Raw genomic sequence first — 23,271 nt, forward strand, 5'->3', positions numbered from 1 at the left:
AGAAGGAATGTTGTGATGTCATGTGGAGTGTTTATGCCAGAGTGTTGGAATGCACGTGTGAATGTTATAACCTGGTCAGTTGATCAGCCCTCTGCCTGGGTGATGGGCTGCCAGTGTAACTTATATGTAACCTATGAAGCCAGTAATAAACCTAGCAAGTCAACCCAAGAAGGCTGAGAGCTGCTTCATTTCATTGGCGACAAGCTGGTCTTTTAAAGAAGATCCCAGGCATGGAACAGAAGGAGAGCTGGTGAACCTGCTGCGGGGGTGCAGGAAGGTGGAGAAGGACAACACTTCCCCCAATTGAAGTAAGGCCCATCACCAAGGGTGGTGAGAGGGGGAGGATATGAGCCCCTTGTATTGACTCTGGATGCTTTGCTGAGAAAACCCCATTCTTTTGCTCACGAGAAGGAAAGAAAAAGGGAAGCTTTCCTGAAAGATGGAGAAGGGTAAAACGTCTACATACACGGACAGGGGAGCACTATCCATAAGCAGGACCCCAGTGCTAAATCAGGGGACTGTTGGGGTAGAAGGAAGGAAGCTAAGTTGATGGAGGTCTTCCTTAGCTTAAAGGGCGTTTGGTATCCTGTACCTTTCTAGCATTGGTAAAGTGGATCCGGGACATTGTATGCCTGTATATAGCATGGGCATATAAGATGGACTAAGTCGGAGGAATATTACAGCACAAAAGTTGTCAAGCATGTAAACGTACCGGTAATGTGCGAACTGACGGTTGGAGGCAGAGCTCTTCCCAGCAGTACGTTCTGCATGTAATGATGACGTCATGGTGCTGCAGCTGGGTGTTTGCGATGCATTGTTCAAAGGAAAAGAATGGTTTGTCACTGGTGAGTTTACGTTACGGATGTTGCTGTATTAGCAGCAAGGGAAGGAGCAGTTGTGATCTTTTTCTTTTTTAAAAAGGACCCTACTGAGTTCTACGTGCGTAGGAAGTATGGGACAGCCAATCTGTGTTTCTGCGGCTCGAGTGGTTGATGCCGTAAGGTGGGTCTGGTCATCTGGCACTGCAGCTATGTTCTGAGTGTCTGCCCAGCGAGCAGACTGAGTCCGTATTTGGCTTTTGGTGAGGAGAAACAGGAGTGAACACTTTCCGGGTGATTAACTTGATTTCGCTCGTCATGGGACAGATCGGAATGCCTGGCTGGGGAGAAGTACTAAGCAGGTTGCAAGAATGACATTCGTGATGCCTGGCGATACAGGGGACGTCCATTGAAAGACTAAGCAATGGAGCGTGTACCCTTTCTTTGCTTTTACGGGTGTGCTTGGGTGCGGTAAAAGCAAACGTCTGTGGGCAACCTGCAGAATCAGGTGTCCAGAGATGTTTAAGGAATCAGCTTGGTATAGGTGGGGATAATCCGATATGTCAGTTGGTTATGACTGAATGGCAAGCGTGTGTACCTATGGGGTATGCTTTTCGGATTGGGTGGCAGGTTGGTTGGGGGTTTACAGCTTAGCGGTGTGGTCAAGGCACCCAAGGACTGTTAGCCATTCTGAAAATGTGCTAAATGCAGCTTGTGTGGTGCGTGTATTTAAATGCAACTAAGCAGCGACATGGACTTATAGGATTGGGTTGAATTGGGCTTGATCATGACCTTTTTTTTTGTTAGAGTGGATACGCCGTTTGAGAAATGTATTGGGCATCGCAATGTGAGCAGTTTTATTCAGACTATAATCGATCTTTTGAGGAATTTCAGCGTTTATGTTGCTCAGTTGCAACATGGTCTTTAGGGTTGGTCTTGGATTGGGGTTCACGCCATCTATTGGTGTGGAGATAAGTATAACCTCTTGAGGATTTTCAGCAGTTAGATCGCTAAATTGCAACATGGACTTTTAGGAGTGGATTGGGTTTGGGATTCATGATCTGTGGTGTGTTAAAGAAATACATCAATTTGCAAATGTATAGAATGTTGCAATGGGAACTGCATACTGTGTAATATGTGATGTATGGAAGATCTGTATTGTGCGGGAGTTTAGTCTGATTGAATTATCCCTTGTATGGGTGTGGATATGATTGGCTGGTGATTGCGAGGGTAGTGCCTGCCATATGTTTGGTAGTTTGGGTAAAGCTCATATGAAATTTATAAGTATGGTTTTGCTGATGGTGTTACTGCCAGGTCAGCATGTTTTACCTCTCAATGTGGTTGCTGGGGGTAGCACCTTCAGCATACCAATCGGTATGGATGTGGATGGGTATGCCACTAGGGTATTTGGGAGGTAGTGCCACATAGTATGGTATCTGGGTTTAGCGCCCCAGTATAGTATGGGCGTGACTGAGGTAGATGTCACGCATGGTTAAGCAACATACGCATGTTCTGTGGTGGAAGCGCGACCAGTTCGGTGTGGGTGTGACTGTAGAAGCAGTCATGCATGGGTAAAGAATGTATGCTTGTGTCTAGTGGTAGCGCCGCCAGTTTATTCGGAGTATGACTGTGATAGTAGTCCTGCATGGTTTAATGAGGTACGTGTGATGGGTGGTAGCGGCCCCGGTTTTGGTGTGGGCATGTCTGTGGTATTGGGCATGCGGAGTCACACATGTACTTCGATCTCGTGGTCGTGTGCCACGCTCATTGGGCCTCATTACGACTGGAATGGGTTAATGGGTTCCGCTAATGGATGCGGACCCGTAAACACCATTCCGCACAATTACGAGGTCCCCTCGTGGGACCCGGTAAGGATGCCTGGTAAAACCAGGTGTCGTTACCGGGTCCCGCGAGGGGAAGAGGGAACTAACAATGGGCAGGTCGTAATCCAGGTAGTCTATACTCTTCATAAGGTGATGTGCTGATACAGTTACAACAAATAGTATGGTGGTACCAAAATAAAAGCATGTCCAACTAAGGTACAAAATAGGAAAAATCTAACAATGCACGCAACTAATTACAAACACCAAAGACACACCACTGTAAAGGAAACACAGAAAATGCAGACTTTGACCATAAAGGGACAGACACTGTGGGATTATAAGTAGCGGTGCTCATGCAAATTATTTTAGAAGCAATGTCAATGTTCAAGGATATGGCAAATAAGGGGGGCTTAAAAGTCACTATGGTCCTTTAAGGCAGATCAGTGGGGATTGGGCCGCTTCAAATGCATTTGATTGCTTGTCATTGGGGATCAACAGGATCGAGCCAGGCTTCTAAGTGCATTCCTGCATTTGAGCTGGTGTCAAAACGGTCGAGAGGTGCTTTCCCAATGGTGAGTCAGGTCAAGGTGGTTCGAGGCATGACCACCTTGTGGATCAAATCAGCATTTGACATTGGTAGAGTCGATTTCTTCTAGTGGTTCAAGCCAGTGATGAAATGATACTTGCTGGGTCTAGTCAGTGTTGAAGACTGATGAGTCAATTGCTTCCAGCAGATTCAGTTGGCATTCAAGTGCTTTGATTCCATGAAGTCGAGCCAGTGATCGAGGCAATCTGCTTCAATGTGTCGAGTCAGCGTCTGGACAGCTCAATGAGCAGGTAAGCGGTTTGAGGAGCATAAAGTGTTAAAAGCAGTACCACTGGTCCTGTGGTGGTTCAAATTGAATTGAGCACAGTCGAGCCAGGTTGACGATGTCTCTACATGGTAAACATTGTTTGGCCCAGTCCAGGGTCTCCAGGGACAAGGTGAGTACTTTGTTCCACACTTCCACTCCAGGAAGATTATCTGGCATCTACTAGGGGTCCTTTACTGCCTGTGAGCAGGATCCTGGTTCCAGTGCACAGGCAGCAGAGAGGCCTTGGTCCACAGCAGTGCCACCCAAGCGTATGCCCTCACATCTATGGCCAGTGATTTTGGAATAGACTGTATCCCCAATAGCGATCCAGGTGAATCCTTCATGTCTTGAAATCCAAAGATGAATTAACTAAGGGCTGAGCCCCCTCTTCCCCCACCTTATGAAGCAAAGTGCTACAACGTATTGCTCCGCATCATGCCTGTTGTCAGGGTTCCAATCCAGGCTATTGGAACAAGTGCTCTTTGCCTTCTGCCATCAGATCCAGAATGCTCTGTCGGCAGGATGTGGTTAGGGGCAATACGTTTAGGAAACCTAACTGAATCTAAGATGGTGGAGCCCCTCTCCTAGCCTAAACCTCTCAACTAGCTAGTCTTACCCCCCCTCCCTTCCCATGCCTGCCTACTTCAAAATGATTCCAGTGATCTGTACCCTGGTGTGAGAGTTGAAATATGATGCCAGGATAGTCTATAATACACTCATTCCTATGGGAAACCCAGAGAGATGTTCTGTGCCCTGAAAGGTCTCCCTTGCTCAGGGGGCTAAATAAAAAGCTTCCTTAGGCAGGGTTCTACATTTTTGTGTGGAGACGCCCAGGCCAGACCGCTAATTCACAACAGCCCTGTCGTAACTAGTGCACTGCTTGCTAAACTGACAACAATATGACATGGAAATGCTCTGTCTTTATAATTGTTAGACCCCAGTAGCCATCGTGCTATAACCAGGCATGGCTTATCTTTTGGGTTTGATGCACCACTAGGATGCAAAATTATTACGTTGGGATTAGAGGTGTAGATGATTAAGAGGTCACCTCTGTCTGTTGGAACTTTGTGTTGCAGCAGCTGCCAGGAATGTGCATGTGACCTCTGAACCTGCACTGCTGCAGGTCAGTTGCTAAAGAAATCAGAAGGACAGAGCAAAGGCACATAGGTGCACTATGATTTTAGCCTGGAGCTTTATCAAATGGGGGTGTCTGATTATCAGGCCCCCCTTTCAGAAACAGAATTTCCTGCATCATTTTCTCTCGCAATATCTAAGAATTTCAAACTATCTCACCTCACCAGATGGCATTCTGTCATACCCATGTTAGTAAAACGCTGCCTACCAAAACTTTGGAAGTTTGAAAAGTTCAAGTTAACGAGTGCCAGTGCTGGTCACCTGTTCTCTGGTTCTGGCTGAGGCAGCAAAGCGCTGTAAGCAATCGGGAAGACAGAAGACCCTACGATGAAGGAATTATGTGAGAGGAAATATTAAGTATTGAAGCTATGGTAATGTACACTGACACTGTGCTGTTTGCAGTCAATATGTTTTCAACACTGGATGATGCAGTTGGTGCCCATCAGTCAAAATGAAGTTAAGAAATGAACTCCTCAGGGTCACAATATTCATAGAATTCTTTGATGTTTTCTGTTAAAGATCTTGGGCTCTATCCTTTACTGGTGCTGAGTTTGTTTCAGTGCACCACCACTATGTGGCTGATCCATCGAGTGATGAGTATAAAGGCTTCTTCTGGAAACGGGGAAACTGAGGCTTTTAATGCAGCTTTCCTCTCCAGATAAGGTGCAATGAGCACTGATACATTGGCTTCCCCTGTTATCTTGTAGTCCAGTGTCACTAGATCCTGGTAGCTCTTTTTCATCAGACTGTCCATAGGTAGATGCTGCGGAAGACCTTGCTGGTCTCCTTTGGTTTAGTGTCTTATGCTTCAAGAATCATCCCAGGGTTAGACAAAGTGCAGGAGCAGACCTCCAAGTTCAATGGGAATATTCAGAGCTGAGTGCAAACACTGCTTCCAATTCACAAGAGCAACCGTTGTGTGGTCCCCCCTAGGGTGACATGTGAGAATCCAGCAGAGCTGGCATAGTCTAAGGAAAGCACCAACTACTGCCTCATTTGTATTTGTACATTTTGATTCCCAACCACTCCTATGTTTTTCACCTTTGCCGTGTTGGTGGCACTATTTCCAAATAATCTTGATGGAGGTGGAAGACCATCTCTTAATATTATTATTGTATTTATTCAGTGCAGACCTCGTTTGGGTAGCAACAGAGCATTTTACAAGTCAAGGGGGAAGCACACGGCAAGGGAAGCGTATAGCAAAGGATCAATTGAAGGGAGCCGGGAGCTAACAGGGGATTGGGAGGGGGGACGATTTGACAACAAGATATCTACAAGCAAACAAAGGATGAAATGGGTGGGGGGGATGGGGAACCAGATCACCCAGTCTCAGGTTAGGTGGGCAGATGTGGGGGTGTGGACCTAGGTGTTTTTCTTGATTCTTGGGCAATTGCTGTGCCCCCAGTCATGACCTCTTGCTTCTTGGGTTGCATTTCAGTCCACTCGCCCTCACCCAGTCTTTTGCTTCATTCAACAAGTTGTACAGACCTGAAACGTTATCCATGTGGCTACTGAAACAAATATGTCAGTGCGTCCTGCGCATATGAATGGTAATGATATGATAAAATAGTTTATTTATATAGTGCCTATACACAATGTGTTTCAAAGCGCTTCAAGGCAAGGGTGGGAACCAGGGAAAATACAATGACATTCTTACAGACCATGAACACCAAGGATGTGAAATTAACTATCGTACTCGGCCTGACGACATTTCAGATAGTGCAAGAGCTAAGGAAGGCAGGGAGGGGGTGAGTGGGAAGGAAATGGAAACAGACCGGCGACTACCGTACTAGGCCTGACGACATTTCTGGTAGAGCCGGAGAAAAACAAAAGGTGAGGGAGAGGGGTGCAGAAAGGTAGGGGAGGAACAAAACAAGCGACTATCATACTAGGCCTGAGGACATTTCAGATAGTGCTGAAGGTGGGCAGGGCGTGGGGAGGAAAAAACCAGTAAGGGGAGGGGGGAGGAGACTGACGAGGTTGCTATCATACTAGGTCCAGGGACAATTCTGATAGAGTAAGTGCATAGAAAAAAGTAAGGGGAGGAGATAGGAAAAAGGAGAAGGGAAAGGAGGAGAGAACAGAGAGTTAGCAGTCAAACGAGTGGAGAAGCAAGAGGGGAGAGTGAATACAATTGCAGAAGTCAGTAGTAACACATAATGTTGCAAGCCAGGATACAAGATGAAGATGGGAACAGCATGATTCAGGGCCACGAGTACAAGATGCAAAGGAAGTTCAGCATGAGAGTTGAGAAAGGGTGACACACCGTGAATGAAGTCCATAAAAGTTAAATCCAGCATTGGCCACAAGACGGTGATGGTGAATCCAGAATTGATCAGGACAGACTCCTGCAGAAGTAGGCTTGAGAAGGGTGAGGGGGGAACAGGGTAGAATAATCAACCAAAACAGGCAACACCTATGTGTGAGAATGGTGGGGGCCCAAAGGAACATCACAGGGGGTAGGGGGTGGGGATGGCCTGTGGGGACAGAGGGAGTAACACATGTTGGTGCATGATTACCTGCTGTCTGAGCAGGAGGTCAGGCCCTGGGTCGTCCTGGTCTGAATGGGTGCAAACAGGAATTGCCCTTTTCTTCATCTGCCCCTCAACAGAGATCACACATAAATGTTGAAAAGCAGAGACGACAAAGGTGACATGAGTTGTGGTGGAAATATAATTACCTACTATCACCCGCTGTCCTTCGGCACTTTAAAAACCTGCTTATATATTTCTAGGACGAGCTTAAAGTTTATGCGACAGAGAACAAGTAAGATGGGATGAACTTGTGGTCCATGATGTCAAATGGCACAGAGAGATCTAGCATATGTACTCCCTTGTCCCACTCAGCTAAAATATCATCACATACCTCTATTAAGGTGGGATCTGTAACATTATTGAGGAGAGAAATGGTCTAAAAATATCTCCTAATTTTCAACAAAGTGAAGTTGAGATATTGCATCTTTCACCAATATTGTAAATGTCTGAGGCAGGCCTGCTAAGGAGCAGGCAGTAGTTATTACACCAGACAGATCCCAATGTTGGCATTTTCAGCAGGGGAGTGTTAATAGATTGCTTCAAGGAAACCAAAATGATCCCTTTCCAGAGATTTAAAATCTTGTGATATAAGAGCATGTGTTTTTATTGTGCTCTTCAGTGTATAGTCCTGGAAGGCAATCTTCTGAATAGTCTGCTTTACATGTTGTGTTACCAAGTTTTCTGAATCCCACTGCAAACTCCAAGTATCTTCGTAGTGCTGGCTGATGCAGACTAAGGTTATATAATACAATTTCAGTTAGGTTTGCTGAATGCTTGAAGGTTTGTAGGACCCTTCTGTAGTTGAGGTGGTGATCTAAGCTTTTGAAAACGAGTTTTCATGATATTGAACCACTGCACTGTTTGAAATTACAGAACGTATTTGTTTTTCAATTCCAATGTCACTGTTTGGAGGAATGAAGGTTAGGAACTATCAGTCAGCCTGAATGTCGGTTGCTTTTGTGTATAAGCTGTTGTAAAGCTTCACTGTGTTTTGGGAGTATAAATATCTCCTTCATTGCAACGTGGGCTTAAAAATTATTTTCTAATTTCTCTATGCTTATTTCCTACCATCTGCAGATCAATTTTGTAAAAGGATTTTTATTTTTCTCAAGACCTTGTCTATAGGAGTGCACATATACTTTGAGATGATTAAACTTATTCTGAGTCATTAATTCCCTCCCTCTGATTTCTTTGGTCAGACATTTGGCCTTTAGTAGGTTTAATTGTGCAGTATTCCAAGGGACAACAAACATGTTTATCTATTTATTTGTTTTATTTTAGTTGAAGTGGACCTCCTTATCACAACGTTTCCAGAAAGTGCATTTGAAGATTTTACAGGAAATCCTCACTAGAAAAATTGGAAGGAAGGGTAAGATCTGCAAGTAATGTTTCTCCCTGTAATTCTGCTTTGTTTGGGATTAAAATACAAAGGTGTCTAATGCAATGACCAGTCCTAGCAACTGTTAAGGTTGATCAAGTCAAAAGCAAGTGCTTTAGTAGAGCACAGGGTATCCGCCAGTGAAATCATGAGTGAACAAAAAGTCAGAAAGCCTAACCGATTCAAATCTGTTGGATCAATCCATCCAGATACCAATAATTTATAGTACTGACAAGTGAGGCGTATGCAGGGCCGGAGTGACTAAAAAGTCATTCTAGCTTCCCAGAAAGTAGTCAGCCAACCCTGGAGAGTGGTAACATAGCAAAGATGTAATAGTAACCCAGGCATTTATATGTTCTTGAATGAAAACAAGGTTTGTAATTGCTGGGAGCTATTCTGCTCCTGCTTGTTATCTAGAAAAGCCTGGTTAGCTTGATATTAACAGTTACTATACGCTGTTTTTCACTCTCCAGGCCAATTGATGCCATACATGCATGCCTATGTGTCATTAACTCTCCGTATTGGTGAATGTGTGGGAAGACACCTTAGGGCACACCTAGAAGACATTTAATCAATACTCAGTCATATATAAAGGAGGAAAGGTTAGAGTTTGTCTTTTGGGTAGAAGGTAATTTGCAAATCTCTGTGTACTAGCTCCTCATTCCCCAGAGGAACTGGTTGCTGCTGTATATCCAGAAGCTACTTTTAGCTTCAGCTCAACCAATCCTTATTTCAATCCCTGCAAAAGAACTTGAACCTGACATTCCGATTCTTCTAAAGTCTGTTCTGTAAGTGAATTTAGTGCATCATGAATAAAAGCCAGACGTTCTCCCTTGTTTTTCTTTTTTAATTTAAATCTTGGTGCCTTGAGAGCAACTGCTGCAGCTGCAGCTGAATTCATTGGCTGCACGGTGGCTAGGCATATTTTTTATTTTGCTTGCTTTTCTTGGTTTTCTCTCCGAAATCTGTTTAGCATTTAGCCCACTATGTAACAGGTTTACCTTAATGCATTACTTTGTGTTTTAATAAACCGTCTAATCTGCACTGTTTTTTTTAATTTCATTTATAAACGTGTCCAAGCACTTAAACATGTTAACTTGTAAATAGATGTTTAACATTTTTTTAAAAAAAATCAATTTTCTGAATTAAATTCAAGCTCTAACATTCTTAATTTTCTCGTTGCACACAAAGTAATTGTGATTTATTCATACACTGCCCAGGTTCAAGTACTCTGCTTAATACTGTGCACCTAGTGTCACACCCTTTAAAGATAACGTGCGCCTATTATCAGTACTTTTAAAGAAAAAGAAGGCAAGTTGTCAATTCTAGAGCAAATTGAGGTCTTCATTGACATCCATGGACTCAAAGTTCTTCTACCTCAGGAGTTAGCACTCCCCACTGTGATGACTCCTTAGAGTCCAGGGGAAGGACGTAAGAGGCAGCAAAAGGGATGACTACAGACTTGAGCCAAATGCCTTTCATGATGCTCACTAAAGGTCCCCAAAGAAGTTCTTCCTCTGCATATTGCTAACTGGGCGTTCCCTTCTGCTCAAGCTGCAGCTATTGCACTTGGAATGATTGGCTTCCAGGGCCGACCGAAACAAAAAAAATCCTTCATCCCTGTGAAAGTTGCCAAAAACTGTATTGGGGGAAAAAAAAACGTGGTAGGTCGGCAACCAGCAAACTGCTTCTCCCAGATTCTGTGCTGCTTGAAGGAGGAGATGGTCCATCCCACTGGCAAATGTATTACTCTTTGGCTTTTTTGAAGGTCCCACTTACCCGCAGTACAGTACAGGTTCTACTTCATTTGGTGGGTGGAGCAGATGGAACTGATGAAGAGCTGTGCAGGAAGTATAGGGGGGGGGGGGTGTGTGTGCGTGCGTGTGCGCGTGCGTGCGTGCGTGCGTGCGTGCGTGCGTGCGTGTGTGTGTGTGTGTGTGTGTGTGTGTGTGTGTGTGTGTTTTCGTTCAGCAGATCCAAGGATTGCTGACTTGGCTTTCAATGCTATGAAGACAGTGTTTCCGGTCATCTCGTGTTGTCTCCAAAATGCTGTTCTTGGGAGTTTCTATACCTCTTCTAGGCTGTGATTCAATGCCACCAGGAACTGTTGGTGGGTGTTACTCCTTGACAGGATACCCTAAAGATAAGTCACATAAAGAGTCGATGCAATGTACTTGTAAGGTGAACCCTCAAGATATGTAATAATTTACTGGAGAAGCTTTTCTTCCAAAGACTGAGGCCCATTGCTAGAAAATATTCTAAACAGAAGTTACTTTTCTGTATAGACTGGAGTAATCTAATTCATAGATATTGTATGACTGGTTTAATTACGTCACTGTTTCTTTAAAGGATGATTCAAGCATGTAACTATGTAAAGTACTTTAAAAGTACAAACCTAGCTAGGTAGCAACAGGGGGCTGTAGAAAAGGGTAGACTCATTCACAAGGGTAAACCTATGTGGGGTGGGCCACAGGTAGTCCAGAGCGGGTGATGGCCACACAGTGAAAGTAGGTGTTCTGCACTTTCAGAATGGTGTATATTGGAATTATTGTACAAGAGAGTGAGCTCTTCAACCAGGACGGCTGTGCTGTAGGATTGTAGCAGGGAGCCGAGCAATCCCAAGCAGGGTGCTTTACAAAGGATGAAGTGAAAGGGGCTGCGGTTGAAGATCCGGTGCAGGATGTGGGAACACCCAATGGGGACAACATAATACAACAATGCCAATGGATATAAGACACTGGGGGCCATCCTGGGCACTTCAATAAAATACAGGTGGGAAGTGGGTGCTGGGTGCAACAGATATCTCGCTTGAAGTCTTCTGGAGCCCCTTCATTTACTGAGCAATGACAGAGCGCTTAGAGATAGTCTGGCACTGCTGTAGCTCTATACAAGTCTCCATCACACTAGAACAACCACTGCTGACCTCCACTCACATATGTGCGCAACTGTTCACGGTATAAGCTCTCCTTAGCATTGTCTGTGTCAAATATATTGCAGAGCTGCCTTAGTAGTTTGGGGGATGTGCGGTGAAATCAGTCTCTGGTGGAGCCAAACTCAATGTCCTCAAACTTCTACTGTAATCCGGTCCTTTTCTAGTGTATAAACGGTAGCCGCCCCTCTACCATCACTCGTTACTGAAAAACGTCAACTTAAAATCAGCGAGTCCAATATAATCCAGTAGGTTAATGTTCCAATCACAATTGTGGTCGAACACTTTCAATGCTGGAGAATTTGTCACCGGTGGTCAGTCAAAATGTCGAAAAAAGAAAGTCAAATGTATTATTTTTTGATTTGTTTTTTTTGGGTTTGGTAAGTAAAAAAACAAAAGAGGAAAAACGGGGGAATGGGGGGGAACCCCCCCCATTTCGAAAAAAATACATATTGAAAAAGAAATTAAACTTTTTTTTTTCGACTTTTTTTCGACATTTTGACATTCGACATTTTTGTTTTCGACCAAATCACTATAAACCTTTGTCACCATCTAAACAAAACATTGGCAAAATAACCTGCCACACAAACCGAGATTGCACCACAGTTACAAACCAAATGTGATTACAAACTGCATCTTGGTACAAGCGATAGAGCCATTTTTGCATAATAACATTATTCTGTGTCAAATAACCCAAAGACGTTATTAGGGTTCCATTTTACTGAAGGGGTGTTATTGGAAGGGCTCATTTCCTCTGAGATCATTGAGTCACAGCATTTGCAAGTTGTGTGCATGTACACTTATCTTCGTCTCTCTTTCTCCAGGTCCGCAATGGCCAAGAAGCTGCTGCTGGTTGATGTTGACTGCGGAGTGGATGATGCTCAGGCCATCATGATGGCCCTGGCGGCGCCCACAGTGGAGATCCTGGGGATCACGTGCTGCTTTGGAAACACATCCCTGGAAAATGTGTGCAAGAACGTGCTGCGTGTACTCGAAGTTTGTAATCGGACAGAGGTGGGTGGTTCAACAGCAGAAGGGCACAACCAACAGTGAAGCCCTGTGTCAACAAATTGTATGAAGCTAGCCCATGTTATTTATAAGAGCTGGAAAGCGAAGACACCAATCAAACAGATTGTGTTAAAACCACGAGGGAAGGGTACATGAAACAGCAATCACTGGCAAAACCAATAGTTTTGACTTCTGTGTAGGTAAGGGAGAGGCCTTTGCCAGGCACTGCTATAACAGGAGCCTTTCTTGTAGACTCTCTTCTACTTTCTCCAATAGTTAGATCACCTTAGCTCTGGGTTGATGATGGAATGCCACTCTGATAAAAGACTTTGGACCTCATTACGAGTTAGGTAGCATTCCGGCGGTAAATCTGCCGGTATACTGCCCAACTGAATTACCCTTACCGCCACTTGGTCTGGGGGAATTACTGCTGGATTACAAGTGGTAGTGGTGTAAATCCCAATTTTTTAATAAGTCCGCTGGACTCTAGGGGGCTTTTTTGGCGGAATTACCATGGCAGTAATTCTGCCGTGGTAATTCTTCTACCGATTTTGCTAATTACTCATCCTAGACTTGGAGGATTTACCTCCAGCATGATGCTGTATGCCACTGAAACACCGCCCAACTGAATTACCATTATTGCCACTTGGTCCAGGGGATTTACCACCAGATTACAAGTGGTGTTGTAAATCCCCAATTTTGTATGAGTATTTTGCCAATTTTTCAGCTGAGACTTGGAGGATTTATCTCCAGCATGATGCTGTAGGTAAATCCCTGACACCAGGGCCATACACGTAGTATGGCAGGGCGAAATATTGGCAGTAATTCCATTACTGCCAATGTTTTCCCGCTCCACCATACTTGTAATGAGGCCCTTTGTACACAGAGTTTTGGATGTCCAGCAACGGGGCACATTTGAATGACCTATGGAAATTGATTGATACGTGAGCAAGCCCTTATTTCTCCCAATGCCCTGAAATAACGCGAATTACCGAACACTCAAAGCAGGAACACATAAATGTCCCGCAAAGACGATCAATCACAAACCCTAAACACATTATTATCTTCTATACAAAGTAAAATAACTGTTCACGGTATTCCTCACTTTTCCTGACTACAACACTTTGCCGAATTTTCTACCACTTTCTATACTGCAAAACTGTATATGGTGAGTTTGGGTTTGTATGTAGAAGGGAGGGATGAGGTGGGGTATATGAAAGTCAGAGTGCAGGAGGGGACAGCCCCCACTTTTTTCAGTGAAAAAAGTGGTCAAATCGGGCATAGGAATTTGGCAAAGTTGTAGTCGGTGAAAATAATGCAAGGAATCATCATAGATCCATGCATACTAGTTACTAAATCTTAAACTAAAATCAGATGTTAGCACTGTGTCAGTCTCCAAGTGTGCACACAGATGTCAAATCTAGAGTTAAAATGCAGTCAGTCTGAGATATCCTTTCAGTTAGTGCACTTTCCATCAAATGCATCTTTTTTAAATTTTAGTTTACATAAGACGTTAACGATCCTCGCATGCTTGCCTGAAATTAATTACGGGTATATTTATCAACATTCTTTGAATATTATCTCCAAATGACAAATATGATGTTAGCTAATTAAACTGTGTTCTGCTTTGGAAAAAGCCCAGCTCTACCAGTTTCCTGACAGTTTCCTTAATTGGAGACCGACCGTTCTCAATCAATAGAAAGCTCTCATCTTGCAGTCATTCCAATTCAACTGAATGGAGACCTTCTTTAGCGCTGTGCTGAACTATATCTTGAGAGTAAAGAGGCCATTTCATTTATTTATTCATATTTGTAGAGCGCGCAGCAGCCCGAGGGCATTGTGGCACTTGTTATAGAGAGTGATCAGAGCTTAGTTACATATACAACACATAGAGGCATAATTAATGTACAGTTTGCATAGGACAGTTTGAAAAGCATGTAGTTAGGGTGAAGGGGGGAGGAGAGAGGTCAGTGAGCAGTTGGTTAAAGAGAGCAGTTTTGAGGTTTTTTCTAAAGGCAAGGAGAGAAGTTTCTGCTCTTGGTGCAGTGGGTAGCGCATTCCAGAGCTTCGGGCTAGATATGGGAAGCCTATCCCCCCTGCTTTGGACCTGTTAATGCGCGGTACAGTGACTATATGCAAATTGTGGGTCTGCTAATTGTAGTGCCATTTACACATAGCATTATCAACCCAAGACAGACGGCTCTCAAGAACAAAGACAAACCCATATGCATTTCTTCCCCATTGGGTATCGGCAGTGTAGTCTAATTATTGGAGTATGTATAGCAAGCACCATCCATGTGATGGTGAGGTTAGAATTGCCTGAAACAATCCCTTCTGCCTGCAATGTGAGAAAGAAATGGGCCCTTTCATCTGATAAGCCTCACATGCCACAGTGCCAGCCAGTAGTAATTCCTGGAAGTTTACCTTCAGTTTAGAGCCACAGGGCAATGCAGCATGGGTATGCAAATTAGCTCAAAATCATGCATTTTGCTGCAGAAAAGTGACTATTTATAGAGAAGTGCTATTTTAAACATAGCTTTATCAACCCAAGACAGGCGGCTCTCGAGCGTGCAGACAACGACATACGTGTTTCACCCCCCAGTGTTAGGGAGGATTCTCAATATGTGCTAATTTCCCTTACCTTTTGAGACCCCCAGCAACTTTGCTGGATTTCTAGGATTTGATGTTTTTACCTGGGATGAGTGAGAGCCTTTTTTTCCCACTCTTCCGTGTATTTTGATGTGGGTTTTACGTTTGTGTTCTTTGGTTATGGAGTTTTAAAACAACTCCATAGGCATCATCTTTTTCTGTGTGTCACACAGCACCTTCAGTGCAATGGCACAGGGTTGTCTTTAAGACTTCCTGAGGTTTAAACACCTGTTTGGACTGACTACCGTCTCCCAGAACATGTAAAGTCAAATTGACTTTACTAGTCTCTTTAAATTTACTGACCCAGCACACACTAACTTCCTATAGAGTGCTGGAGGGGTTGCGATCTTCCCCTAAGTCAAAACACTGATGTAACAGTAACATTTTACCCTTTCCTACTTTAAATTGTTGGTGGCAGTGGTTTAGATCCAACTACTGTGATTTTTCCTGACCACTAACAACGGTAGCTAAAAATCGGGACAGCCATGTTTTTTCAAAATGGCACCCAAGACCTATCTGTAAAAACAGACTCCGGTCATCTTTTTTCGCCCTTTCTTTTAGGAAAGGTCCTTCTTATGTTTGTCTCTGCATGCCAAACAAGGTGTGGTCCCTTTGTTCGTTGGCCTTTGGCGGGCTCCAGTGCTGAAGCCCTCCTCTGCCGCCAGGATGTCTGGGGTGGACAGGAATCGAGGGAGGTGCCCGAAACTCCCTGTGCTTAGTCTCCTAGGAGACCTGAATGCACTCTGGCGTGATTGGCCGGCTGACTGTCCGGCAAGGACAGCCACCCTGCTGTGTGAGTGACAGCCGGGCTGGAATGAATGGGGGAAAACTGTTTAAAAGCAGGTCTCTGGGACTTGGAAAGCAGAGTCGACCACTGGAAGGAAAGAAACAAAGAGGAGAGGAAGGAAGAGGACTGCTGCAACTCCTGGACGACCGGTAAAGCCCTGCAGGTCCGAATTGCCTGAAACTCCGACGACAGAGAAGCCCTTCAAGGTTAACTTCTTCCCTTGAGTTTGGTGGGAACAACCAACTCGCAAGCCACCTGGACACCGTCCCCATCTGTTCGAATTTTCATCAGAGTGCTGTTGAAAACCGGATAGCCAGAGGGAAGGAAACCTGCTGGTGGACTTTAATGCACTCCCACCTTAAACCAACGTCTTGCTACTGCTTTTGGCCTCTTCCCTGGGCAGTGCAGGAACCTCCTGATGTCCTCCTTGTCCCCACGACTGAAGCTCAGCAACAGCGAGGTCTGCAGGATCTGCCAGGAACAACTGCCTCAGCTACAGCTCTTCTTCATTGACAATGTACTGTGCAAACGCGGTCCCGAAATCTTGTCGTCCATCGAGAAAGTGTGTGAACATTTCATCAACTACGAAGGCTTGTCCTTCCCTAAACATTCATCAAACTTTTTGCCTAGCCAAATCCTTTAAAAATCCATGGCAAAGACTTAACCATTATATACCAGAACTGTGCTAGCCTATACAAAAGACTCTGAACCATTGACTTTGGCCCAGGCCTATGGAGAAGAATTGCATGTTGTATTTAACTGAAACCCTTTGCCCTGCCTGTGAGTGTATTTGGGCTGTCTATTCTTATAACCTTGTCTTTTTCCTCTTTTATTAAGTATCTGCAGTGCCATTTTGCTCCCACTTCATTTTGGAGCTAAACTTGTTCATTTACTTACCGGTTGGATTTTTGTGTTGTATTAGTGTGTGATATTGAGCTGCTTATGCTAATGTAATGTTTTCTAACTGACTGGGTAAATAAATGTATATTCTTTTACCAAGAAACCTTAAGTAAGTGTATATTTGAATCACGGTATTTGTGCGTCCTTTGTGTAACTTGTTCTACTGCTCACTTAAACTCTTGAGATAAGTCTGGATGCTCAGCCATCGCTACCACTTTACTGTGTAGTACAGGCTTCTACCAAAGGTGAAATTGTGCTTACACTTGTAGTCCTAATTGCCTGTAGTGTTCCCCAATGGTACTGCAGTTGATTCTGCCTAACACCCAGTAGGGATTGTCAGTGTGGTATAGGATTTCTTGGTAACTGCCAACAGATTTTCTCTGCTTCAACTTTCTGCCAATGTCTTTCCTGGTTCTCCGCAAATGAAGCAACTGACTCAATTCATTCTCAGTTTTAGAATGCGTTTCTTTTTTAAACTCTCACATGCTTCTAAAGCCTCAGCCTACACTATTGCTAATGGCATGTTAATGGTTCAATCCATAATCTTTTGTGTCCAGACCTTCAGAAAGGGTTTTTGTGACAAAATGACTTCTGCTCCCTAGGAGTAACGAGGTGAGTAGTAGTAAAACCACTTCATTACCTCTCACACTTCTACAAACCAACAGTGATGCCAATCATAAAAGTAAAACGGACCCAGTTGCGAAATATATATCTCTTTCGACTTTTGTGTTAATGTGGGGCGAGGGAAGGCTACACTCTTGAGAGGGGTGCACATGTGATTCAGTAGCAGCCCAAACAGCAAAGAATAACAGTCCAAATTAAAGGGATTTTTTTAAATTAAAATAAACACAGGCAAACCAGTCTTCTAGGTGCAATTTGAAGAGACTGGAATGCAGCGGTCATGTTGTTCTAGGATGGGAGCGGTGTCAAGCAGGGGCTGAATGGGAGCTTGTTCCGGTTCAAGGCAATGCGTGGAGAAGGGTGGATTGTGAGTGCCCCCAGGGTTGGTTCAATGGTGAAGATGCTGGTGACTGGATGCACTGTTCAATGCAATCAGTTTGATGATGCGCTTGAGGTGCGAATTGTGAGTGGCACCAAGGTCTGTTCGACTGTGTAGATGCTGGAGAATGGATACGCAGTTCTGCTAGAGTGGCTCCATGTAGCATATGATAGTCAGTTTGAAGTCTACGAGGGTCAGTTTGACTGCAGATGAAGCTCGGCAGGGACGCTGCTGGAGAGTCAAACAGCAGCTAGAGGGAATCAGCAGCAATGTGCAGCATGGAGTTCAAGCTGAGGCAATGATGCACTCAGCTAGCATGGTGCAGTGGTGAATAGGCTTGAACGTGCAGATCAGTAGTTTGAAGGTCATTGAGTGACACATGCCGCGCTGGAGGGTCCTGATGGTTTGATGTGGTCGAACAGGCCCGAATCGAGGTTTGTGGTGGTTCAACAGTGGGAAATACAGGAATCCTGGCTGTCTTCGTGCTCAGATTCTCTGTCCCTTTACGGGACAAGTGTAGACCTTGTTCTCAGGCTTCCAAATCAAGGGAGGCTAGTGCACACTTCCAGGTGTTCTTCACCATGATGAGGTGGTAGGCAGCAGTGTGACTGGCAGAGACGCAGGTCTTCTTCAGCAGCAGGTCACCCCCAATGTCCCTGGGTGATGGGTAATGAACAGAGCTCGCCTCTACCTTGGACACTCAGTCTTAACCTCACTCGTGGAGGGCTTTGGTAAGGCAACCCTCCCAACAGAAGCCCAAGAACATGTTTCCTTAGATGTTTGTTCCAGAGAGAAGTTCAGGAAGGAGTGGTGGACGACTGCTTTTATAGGCACACGTCTACAGGTGATTGGTCAAAAGCAAGCCTGCTTCAAGGGTCAAATCCCCGCCCTTGGAACAAGTAGAATTTGCCTCCTGACATCACACCCAAAGTGCTTTGTGCTACAGGAATTGTGGGGGGCAGGAGGGAAAGATAGAGGCACAGTGAAAAAAGATGGTAGAACCTTCCTCCAGCTGTAACGGCTCCAAGTGTTTACACTAAACCTCCCCCCTCTGTTCTCAATACTATCAAAGGCTCTTTTAGTATTAAGCACCATGGTGTGAGGCTACTCCTTTTGTTAATGGGTATGCCCCTGGATTCCCTTTCCCAGGACAGCTTGCAGTGGAGTGGCTATCTCTCTGGGCAGAGTCTTATTTGCCCTCACAAAGGAACAAAGAGAGGCAACTCCCAAAAGCTACAGTCTTGCTGGCAGCAGCAGGAACAGCCTGGTGAGGGGGAGGGACACACCTATCCCTGCCAGAGCTGAGCTGGTTTTACAGGGCTGACATATATGCAGTGTCAATTGGATGTGGCTGTGATAATTATGAGAAGTACCCAGCACCATATCCTAACTCAGGAATGGCTTATATTTAAAGTTGTTTATTGTGCAACTAGGACAGTAAATGCAAACATATGGGGTTTTGGGACAGAGGTGCATATCTTAAATGCAGCGGCTGTGCTGCAGCGACTTTGGATGTCACTGCAGTTGGCAAGAGGGCACCTTTGCCCTGAACCTGCTCTGTGCCATGAGAGGGCAAAGACTACAGATCAGGATACTGATTCAGCTGGGCACTGGTGTGCACTATACTTTTGCATGGAGTTTGTGGAGACAGGGGTCAGGTCAGCAGAACGCCCTCACTAAGAGAATTGCACACATCATTTTATGTTTAAATAAAAAAAAGCCTGTGCTTCTACACTCTTGCCAGAATTCAATCCTTCACAGCTGTCATGGTAACTCAGCTGATAAAATAACTACATAAGCAGACATATGTTAAAAAACACCTTCTAAGTCTACTTTCTACCCACAGTTTCCTCATGTCCCGAAATGTAATCCAGGTGCAGACTGGTTTGAAATGTTTCTCACAGCCACCAGGTGGTGTCCTGCAGCCCTGTGCTGACTGTCACAAATTCAGTGGTACATCCTGTTCTCAAGTGATGTCCTGGGTACATACACAAAGCCACATAACCGCTCTGATCTCAGTATTTTCTTTTTGGGTATCATGTAATATTATCCCCACCAGAAATACTGCCGTATATATGGTCGTTGGGAATGCCATAGGCAATATTTTTTGGGGGGATAATTTGTGGGAGCAAGGGTTGCAGGGGGTGTCCCCCGCACATTTAAAAATAATGCAGGGGTTGCAGGGGTGTCCCCCGCAGTGTCCATGTCTCAATATCACCGCAAAAATATGGTGATATTTTTGTAGCGCGATATTTTTGCGGGGATATCAACACATGGAACTTTCTCTTTGTGGTTGCAGGTGCTGAGTTATTTGGAACAGTGCCTGTACATTTTCTTTGCCTGTAATGACTGTGGGAGGCAGATGTTAGTCTCTGACCAACATCTTTGGTATGTATTGTGTGCTTGGGAAGGATCACACTACAGAGAAGTGTACATCCTATAAATGTATGCACCGCAAGGCTGTACAGCAGCATGGCCAAAGCTGTTCTGTCCCTTAGCAAGGAGACCCCAGACGAAGCTACTCCAGAGAATACCACTTCACTCAACGCCCAGGTTGAGCCTCAACACGGGGATGCCCTTCTAGATCTCGGGGGAAGGTGAGTTAGGAAGAAAAAAAAGCACTCCAGCTCCCCGAGGGAGTTGTTCTCTTACCATTCCACTGACTCCTCATCTCCGAAGCGATACCACCGTGTAGGGTCCTGAGGTAGAGTTCTGCGCAGGAATCTGCATACACTTGTTAAAAATTATTAACAAACTTACCTTCCCCACTTTGGCTCTCTCCCAAGCTGGACCGTGATGCTCGAAGTGCTTGGGCAGCCACCTGCCAACTGACGTTGCCTGCAGCATGCTGCTCCCTCACTGTACATCAATGGCAAGCCTAAGAGCTTGATCCAGAGTAAGGTTCTAGCAACTCTTATGGCACAAGCCGCAGTCTCCCTAGTTACTGCCTCAGTGCCAGCATCATCTATCTGGGTGCCAAAGGCTCCAGCAGAACCAATGCTGGTTATGGAACTCTTTCCCCTGTCTCTGGGTCTAGGTGCAGGGTTCCTGCATTGTATTCCGGCCAACAGGTACACCTCATCGGCTCGCTTTGAGTCTATTTTTGCAGATGAAGAGGACATTGCCTTTGGACTAAATGTCAGAAACTTTGGAGGTCTATAGTCTTCCCAATGAGTTGGGCATGGGCAATCCCTTTGGCCCAGCTCCACTGGATCTGGAGGAAGGGTTCAAGGATGCTGGTGGTATTGATACCTCCCCAGACTCTGAAATCGGTATGTAAGAAGCGTCCACTTTGAGAAAAGTATTTGGTGCTTTCCAGAGTTTTGTTGGCATATCTGCAGAGTCTCTGTGCTATACCTTTTAAAAAATGTTAAATAGGCATTTTGCGCTTATAAAACAAAGACCTATTTAGTAAATGTACATGCTAAGCGTGTATTTTATACATGTTAGGTTGAAAATTGTTTACATTCATACAACACATACATTTTCTTGCATTTAATGTGTAAATAAGTTCTTGTGCAATGAACACAGGCCTGTCTTTCCTTCACTACTCTCATTCTTTTGAGTGAACATTCTCAAATGTGATCCGTGGATTCTGACATATCTCATAAGGTGATGCAGGTAGGTTTGTGGGTCCCAGTGATTTTCTTTTTTTCTTTTTTTTTTTTGTCAAGCCCGAATCAACTTTAATAGCCATACATCTTCTCAAAAGTGTGGACAAATTCTGGTCGATTCATGGGAGATAAACGCAAAAAAACTTCGAAGGCTGCAGGATGGGAGAGAAAAGTTAGTGGAAGTAATGCGTTGGCAGGGGTGAGGCTGGATGAGGCATTTGTGTATCTTAAGCAAATAGGACAGCCCATTAGAATCTGCGGTGGGGTAGCTCACTAGGTTAATGCACATACTGCAGAGATCTGTGTGTTAACTGCAGGTCAGAGGTTTGGATGTGGGCAAGAACATCTCAGCCTCCAATTCCTCTGAGGTTAATACATTTAGTAAAGTTGGGCAATTGTAAGATTTCATGCCAGACCAGCGGAGTCGGTCACATGTCCGGCCTGCTTGGGTTTGATTTTGATCATTTGGAATTCGATACCTTGAGTATTGTTGATGTTTTTAATATTGCAATAGAGTGAATTCCATAACAGACATGGACCTCTGAAAAGTCTATTGGGGTGGGGAAAGAGTCAGTCATTAATTACACGTGCATGAACTTTCACAATCCTGTGTTGGCTTTCATGTGGGCAACTGAAGGTAATTATTTTATGATAATAGTCCATGACTGCAAGCCAATAACTTGGTAAGGTCGGAGGCTGAGGCAGAGTCAGTCACACATCAAGCATTCGTGAAGACTGACGTTGCTTAAGTGACCGCCATTTAGTTGGGTAGTATTGCAATATCATGAGCCCTGTACCTGGGGAACAACATATAACCTGTATCTACAGTAAGTGTTGGTTTTCTTTTTTTAACTTGATTAAAGCTTAGCAACAGCCAGGTGAATGGCGTTAGATAATTAGATGCTTTGTTTTCTTTGGATATTCTGGTCAGGAAAAGTTCTGACCTATTTGCTAAATTTATAGTTTGTTTGCTTTGAACATATGCTGGCAGGAAATGGTCTAACCTCTTCAGCCTACTGTTTACAACAACCTTTCATTGGCATGAAATTATAATGACTTTAACCCAAAGCTGTCACACGAATGTCTTAAAAATGTGTGAAGCCCTGTGAATCCTAAATGCAATGAAAATTAAGGTGATTCGGGGTTCGGCCAAATTAATCTGCCCATGCTTTTTCTTGCTATAGTCCATCAATACATGTTTAATGGGTAATGCCCCTTCTCATCTACCATTCCAATTAGTTCTAATACGCAGGTTGAGGAAACCTGAATCAAGCCGCACATTCTAAGTCAAAGTACTCCTTTGTCAGTGAAGGTCCTGAGTGATGTAAACAGGGTGAAATACTGGCAAAGTGCTCGATTGACCTGCGGCGTATGCAATGTTGCTAAACTAGCTCTGCCGCTCTGAAAACGATCCGTTTTGGCTTTTGTGTAGGCATTTTTGTGATATGTAGGTGTATGTGTGTGAAGGGTGGGAGGGAGTGTGCCCAGTATGTGGGCATAGGAACAGTGTTGGGGTGAGTGTATGTTCAGTGTGAGTAAGTATGGATAGTGTGTGGGTCTATTCGCGGTTTACGATTGTGTGGGCATGTGCAGTGTGAGGCTGCATGCACAGTCTGAATTAATGTACAATGACACTCATGTTCTGGAGTCCTCTTTCTAAGGCACACTGGACCCAGTGAAGTTGGGGGTAACAGGTTCGGACTGGCCTACAGGGCAATAGGCCCATGGCCAAAGTCAAAACACAAAATGCTGGTGTGGGCCAGTCTTTTTGGCCAATTTGGGGCAGTTTTGAGTTAATTCACTCTGCGGCTAGTAGTTTTGACGAATGTTGCTGACAAATATT

General features: G+C 44.5%; 1 protein-coding gene across 3 annotated transcripts in view; it reads left to right on the forward strand.

The window, feature by feature from the left end:
- The window catches only part of LOC138526169 (uncharacterized), a 273,227-nt gene that overhangs the window by 50,953 nt on the left and 199,003 nt on the right, over positions 1-23,271 (forward strand). For 2 of the 3 annotated variants that reach the window (XM_069636579.1, XM_069636580.1), the window contains exons 2-3: positions 8,445-8,532; positions 12,295-12,484. In XM_069636579.1, coding sequence (XP_069492680.1) covers positions 12,302-12,484 — 183 coding nt within the window. In that variant the 5' untranslated portion in view covers positions 8,445-8,532; positions 12,295-12,301. Of the gene's footprint in view, positions 1-3,405; positions 3,479-8,444; positions 8,533-12,294; positions 12,485-23,271 lie in introns of those variants that run through there. The other variant, XM_069636581.1, reaches the window with a different exon arrangement.

The sequence above is a fragment of the Ambystoma mexicanum genome, chromosome 7p, assembly GCF_040938575.1.
Source record: "Ambystoma mexicanum isolate Mex_15411 chromosome 7p, UKY_AmexF1_1, whole genome shotgun sequence".
NCBI classification, from domain to species: domain Eukaryota; kingdom Metazoa; phylum Chordata; class Amphibia; order Caudata; family Ambystomatidae; genus Ambystoma; species Ambystoma mexicanum.